Genomic DNA, 6540 nt, shown 5'->3' with positions numbered 1-6540 from the left:
AATTATTAAAGATTGTATAACTGAGAATAATTCCTTTTTTAAGCTTAAGCTTGAATCTTAGCAGAGCTCACTCTATTATTAATATTCTCTGCTTCAAAAAGTTGTAAACCAATAGAATAAAGGTGTGTTTGTCTCACCTGGATGACAGTGGTCCCAGCAGGCATGTTCTCAGACAGGAACGCCCTGTATGGGCTCGCATCGAACACAGGCTGGTTATCGTTCACATCCTGGACCTGAATGTTAACAGAAACTAAAGACGCAACTTCCGTCCCGTTATGACTCCCCTGAGCAACCACATCCAACTGGTACCACTTAGTCTTTTCATAATCGATGGGCTTCTGCAGCAGCAGCGTTCCGCTCTCCTCGTCTATGCTGAACTCTTTCCCTTTGTTGCTTTCAACAGTGTTCCCGTCGACCAGGCTGTAAATGATGGGAACGTCAGAGTCAGCCCTCACAAAACCAATTTCTGTGCCGATGTGGAAGTCCTCCGCAGCTGAGAAACTGTAGAGAGGCTCGGTGAACTTGGGCAGGGGAACCTCGGGAGGCACCACCTTCATCTGAACAGGAACCGTGGAGTTGTAGAACGGGAGGCTGCCRTCACGAGCCTTGACTTTAAAGTTGAAGATCTTGTTCTCCATCCCGACAAGACTCTCCTTAATGCTCACCACTCCGGTGAACGGGTTGATCTCAATGATGTCTTCTGTGACCAGTTCAGCTTCTTCGACAGTGTAGGTGACGTCAGCATTTTTACCATCGTCGGCATCATAAGCCATGACCTGAATAACGGGGGAGCCTTTATTTACAGTAGACTGGATAGACACTTGGTAATCCGTTGCTTTAAACTGAGGCACATTGTCATTCTCATCTGTAAGAATAATTTTGATGGTGCAAAAGGCCACTTTCCCTCCACCATCTTTGGCCATGACTTTGATCGCTATGACCCTCTGGGTGGAGTTTTCTCTGTCCAGCGGCTGAGTTGTAACAACCTGGCCGTCTTTGCGTATGGCAAACTTCTCATCAGCCAGTTTGTTGATGATGGTGTAGTCCACGCTTCCATACGGTCCGTCATCAGGGTCTATAGCCGCCAGTCGTATCACTCGAGTTCCCGGTTCCGCGTTTTCAACCAGCTCCGCTTCATAAACGCTCTGTTTGAAATACGGACTGTGCCTGTTGCTGTTGATCATGTCAATGTTGACTGGTGCGGTTTTCTGAAACACGCCGTCGGACACGGCCACGGTCAGGTTGTAGTAAGGGTCCAAATTCTTCCTACAGACGTTGGAAAAGGAGATGATTCCCGTGGATTCGTTGATRTTGAAGTATCGGTCTTTATTTCCTGAGATGATTTTGTATTTGAGTTTGCTGAGGTCAGCAGAATCGGGATCAGAAGCCTGGATTTTGATGACTATGTGGCCACATTTTGCCATTTCATCCAGAGTAGCTTTATAATGAGGACTGACAAAGTCTGGAGTATTGTCATTGACATCAGTGACATTTATATAAACTAATGTCTCACTACTGAGAGGAACAGTCCCATTGTCRATGGCTTTGATTTTCAAAAGGAAGTGCTTTATGTCTTCATAATCCAGCACCTGTTTTGTGACAATCAACCCAGTGTTGGGGTTTACCTGAAAGAAATCAGCATCGTTCTCATCAGTTTTAACGATGTGATACGTTAAGTCTTTGTTCCTTCCAGAGTCTTTGTCTGTAGCAGAGAGCTGGATCACCGAGGTGTCGACTGGAAGCCCTTCAGCAACGTTCACATTGTAAGCCATCTGTGAAAACACTGGTGCGTTGTCGTTCACATCCTCCACTTCTAYTTCTATGGAGGCTTCTGACGAGGCTCCCGACACAGAGTCCGTGGCTCGAACCGTCAACACGTGCAGCGCCTGGCTTTCAAAGTCAAGGGGTTTGGTGACGGTCAGCACGCCAGTTTTGAAATCGATGTGAAAATGCTTTGAAGCGTTTTCCTCCATGAGGTTGTAGATGAGACGGTAACCCTCTGGATTCCTGGCCTGCACGTGCAGGATGGTGGTAAATGGAGGGACGTTTTCAGGGACTTTTAAAGGGTAGAGAAGAGTTTGGAAAACCGGGTTGGTTCGATTCCTCACTTGAACGACGAGCTGAGCCATGGTGGTATGACCGGGCACCCCGTCATCTGAAGCTAACACTGTTAGCTCGTATTTGTTCAAGGCTTCGAAATCAAGAGGTCTTTGAAGAGATATATCCCCTACATCAGGGTCGATCCTGAAGAGGCCATAGTCCTCCTCCACAGAGAAGAAGATGGACCCGTTTTCTGCCTGATCTTTGTCGACGGCGATTACTTGATACAAAACATCTCCCGGCTCTGCGTCTTCAGAAATCATGATGGAAAAAGGCAGGTTGAGAAACTGGGGAGAGTTGTCGTTAACATCGTCTATAAAGACCTTGACTTGGGCTGTGGCTGTTCTACGTGGACTTCTCGTGTCTTCTACTTTAACCATTATGTCATAAAYGTCTTGTTCCTCTCTGTCAAAGGGGATTCCTGTGGTTTCAAGAACACCTGAYGCTTGGGAAATTGCAAACCTGCCCATGGGGTTCATKACAGAATACACCAGTGGCTCGTTTAAATAGCACCCTGTGACTTTTAGTGCTGCCAAAGTTTTGACCACATTTAGGTTTTCTGGAACACTCGTAGAGTAAACCTTCTGCTCAAATCTAAAATCACTTGGCATCAGCATTGTTACATTTATTTTGACTGTGGCTAAATCTTTAAACAAACCATCTGAGGCTCTGATGCCCAGCTGATAAAATGACCTGAACTCAGACACATTGGTGGCGGTGATGACTCCAGTGTTGGGGTCGATTGAAAAAGCATTATGGAGGTTTCCCTCTGTGATGCTGTATGAGACTGCCGAGTCAGCATCATAGGCTGCGACGCGCACAACCTCTGTGTTCCTGACGGCAGGAGAGATGATGGATGCATTGTACACCAGAGTGGTGAACTGTGGCGGGCAGTCGTTCTGGTCCAGGACACGGACGGTGACACTGGCGGGCTCCGGTGCGTACAGCRGCGGCTCCCCAGAGTCCTTCACCTGCACCGTCAGGTGGTACTCGGTCTTGGTTTCAAAGTCAACCGGTGAAATTAAAAAGATGGTGCCCATGCTCGGGTCAATCCTGAAGACTTTCAGGGCCTCGGGTTCGAGGATCTGATACGTCAGCAGGGAGTTTAAATCTCGATCTGCGTCTGATGCTTGTACGACCAGCGGCGTGTTTCTTTTTCCCATCACCATGCTGTTTAAATGTGCCGACTCACTGATCTGTCCCAAATACTCTGTCTGCTGAAAGACGGGAGCGTTATCGTTCTCATCAACCACATAAATGTGAACGAGGCTCTTAGAGGTGGCTCCTGCCGTGGTGGAGGCCGTAACYACGAGATTATAGGATTCACAGTCCTCAAAGTCCAGATACTTGTGGGTGGAAATCGCCCCGGTGTGAGGGTTGATGTAAAACGTTCCATTTATGTTGCCACTTTCTATCCCATAATGCACTGCTGCGGGGCTTGAGGCTGAGACGGTGACCACCGGGGTGCCGGGAGCGCTCGACTCGCTGACCTCCATCGAGTACTCCTCCGAGGAGAAGGTGGGAGGGGTTTGRTCGGAAACCCGGACGTGGACGTGGACGGAGGTCAAGTCGGAGCGTTGAGGGAAGCCCTGGTCGGCGGCCATCACCGTGAGGTGGAACTGGTCCTGAGGCTGAAGGTCCAACGGTTTGGAAACACGGATGGAGCCCAGCTCTGAGTCGATGGAGAAGATGTTGTCGATATTTCCTGTAGGGAAAAAGGAATTTGCGTTAGATTTAAGTTGTAGCGACAGCATCGTAATCAACTAAATATTCAAATCGATTTTATTTTTTAAATAAAGAACAGCGGAAAATAAGAAAGAATTGTCTTTGTGATTCTGCTGCTGTGATAAAAACAGGGAGAAACTGTTCTGGGATTCATGTATCTTTTTTTTAACCTTCGTAGAGAAAATAAGCGTTTAGGCAGAAACGGAGACAAAACAATTATGAAGATGGATTCTCCTGGCTGTATAAAACTCTGAGTCAACACAAAGTGTTGATCTGGAGCCGCTGGGTTCAGGCGGTGCTCCGTTCCAAGATTCAAACAGCAAAACGGATCACATTCAAGGTCTGGGGTCAAAGTGAGGCAGCGCCGGTGTTTAAAAATAGACAACGAGGAGCTGATAGTAGAACCTAATGAAGCTAAGGTGAACGGAGGTGAGCTGCTCACCGGAGTGCAGCGAGTAGCTGACGTCTGCGTTGCTGCCCATGTCCTTGTCCAGGGCCTTGACCCGGATGACCTCAGAGCCCGTGGGGGCCACGTTCGAGATGCTGGCYTCGTAGCGGGGACTCAGGAAGGCGGGAGAGTGGTCGTTGCAGTCCTCCACGTGAATTACCACTTTCGCAAAATTCCTTTTCACCGGGATCTCCTGGTCGAGCACCTGAAGGGTTCATGAAGAGGTCAGAGAATAACGAGGCTCTTATTCTTCAAACGTTGATGAGAGAAGAAGCTGAGCTGCAGTTACTTTACTAATTACTGTTACAATAAATAAATGTTTCAAGTCTTTCATCGGTTATAGGTTTTATGCCTTAAATATATTTACAGTTTCTAAACTAAAATGAGTCCTTCTCCCTTCAGATTATAAATACTTTTAACGATTTGGGTTCAGGTAAAAACTACATTTGTGACCCTTCACATCGAAACGAGGACTGAGTCTAAAAGTTGTCTGTGGAGAAATAGGCAGATACAGTGTTTTTTTTAAAACACAAAAATTACATTTTGCCAAAATATAACAAAGTAATGTGTTATCAATGTATCATTTGAATGAACTGTCTGAAACATTATGCTAAAAATTTTTTTTGAAGCACTTTATTGAGCATTAGCAACCAAAACCCCGATTTTGAGGAAAAACGCCGTGAGCTAGCAAAGCTTTTGTTTCTTTCCAGCTGGTAAATCTCAATGTTCAAATACTATTTGAGGTTTCTTTTTTCAAAGGACATAAAAAATCCTCATTAAAATTACATAAAATTAGGATTCAGACCAAATATTTATGTATTATTGTAACCAACAAGACAAATTAAAAAATATCTCTGGATCTACTAATGATATCAGGACGATCTAAGTATCAAAACGTAGCTTTTAAGGCAGGAATCTGAAAATATGATGAGGTCATTTTGACCAAATTTGATTTAATCCTCATTTCGATGTGATGGGTCACATTTATKATGGTCCTTTCTACACATGCTATACAGTGAAACTGTTACCGTCACGATGAGCGTGTGGACAGAGACCGTCTCGAAGTCCAGCTCCTCCGTCATCACCAGGACGCCGCTCTTGGGGTCCAGGTGGAACAGCTTGGTGCTGTCCGGGGGGAGGCTGCTGTGGATGGAGAACACCAGCTTGCTTTTGGGGTCCAGGTCCTGAGCGCTGATCTGCAGGATGTCCTTCCAGGGGGACGTGTCCTCGGGGACCCTCACCTGAAAGACACCGGGGGACGATCGTAAAATAATAATTTTATTAGGTTGTTTGTGTGTTATTTTATTTTTATTTTATTGTATTTTTATTTTGTATTTTATTTTTATTATTATTTTATTTTTAATGAAATGAAATAAAACCAAATGTAAACATCTAAACAAAGTATTCTGTTAAAAAATGAAAAATGTGTATAGTATAACCCCTTAGCACTAAGTAAAAAGTTCATTTTATTAAGTATACTTGAGTGTAAATTTAAGTATATCAAGTACCTTAGGCATCATGTACTTGAAGTGTACTAGAAAGTATACTGATTTAATACTTGTTTGTATTAAATTGGGACTTTTGAAAGTTTTTTAAGTGTACTTTTATTTACCATGTGCACTGATATAAGTATACTAGCAATCCAGTAACACGTATACTTCTAGGACTAAATTGGCCCACAATAAGTTTATGAAAGTATACTCAGACGTATACTGAAAATATACTTTTAGTTTAATCTGAAAATATACTACAAACAAACCAGTCTGTGTAAAAAAATGTACTTTCAGTAAAGTTAATCTTGGCCAAAAATTTAAACATTAGTATAACTAAATAAACTGTTAGTTTAGTTTTATTTTTTGTAGAAAATTCCTTGTTTTTATAGATGACTTTAAAAGAGATTTTCGGCATTTTATTGTTTTTTTTATTCCCTGCTTTTATTTTTTCTGTTTTTAATTATTATTATTGTTATTTTAATTTTAACTGAGTTTGTTTTTTTATGAGCTGTGTTGATTCTGTACAGCACTTTGGTCTACTATGGTGGAAAAATTGCTTTACAAAAAAAGTTGATTGGATTTGATTAATACAAGTCAAGTATAGGTAAGTACATAAAAAGGAAACTAGAAGTATACTCATTTATTTATTTTAAATTTTTTTTTTGTTTAAAATGAGTATACTTAAAGGATATCCTGATGCATCTCAGTAATCCAGGTAAAAAAATCAAAGGAAAAAAAAATTGTATAGATGCAGTTTTCACTCATTTACAGGCC

At 43.0% G+C, this 6540-nt stretch overlaps 1 protein-coding gene across 1 annotated transcript in view; it reads right to left on the bottom strand.

Moving 5' to 3' along the window:
• Positions 1–6540, bottom strand: part of fat2 (FAT atypical cadherin 2) — a gene marked incomplete in the record, with an annotated part of 140869 nt that overhangs the window by 69286 nt on the left and 65043 nt on the right. Inside the window, 3 exon segments of the mRNA XM_014026517.1 lie at positions 138–3805; positions 4268–4478; positions 5302–5514. Coding sequence (XP_013881971.1) covers positions 138–3805; positions 4268–4478; positions 5302–5514 — 4092 coding nt within the window.

This window comes from Austrofundulus limnaeus, unplaced genomic scaffold (assembly GCF_001266775.1).
Source record: "Austrofundulus limnaeus strain Quisiro unplaced genomic scaffold, Austrofundulus_limnaeus-1.0 Scaffold562, whole genome shotgun sequence".
Classification (NCBI taxonomy): domain Eukaryota; kingdom Metazoa; phylum Chordata; class Actinopteri; order Cyprinodontiformes; family Rivulidae; genus Austrofundulus; species Austrofundulus limnaeus.
This window is presented reverse-complemented; position numbering and strand designations above follow the sequence as displayed.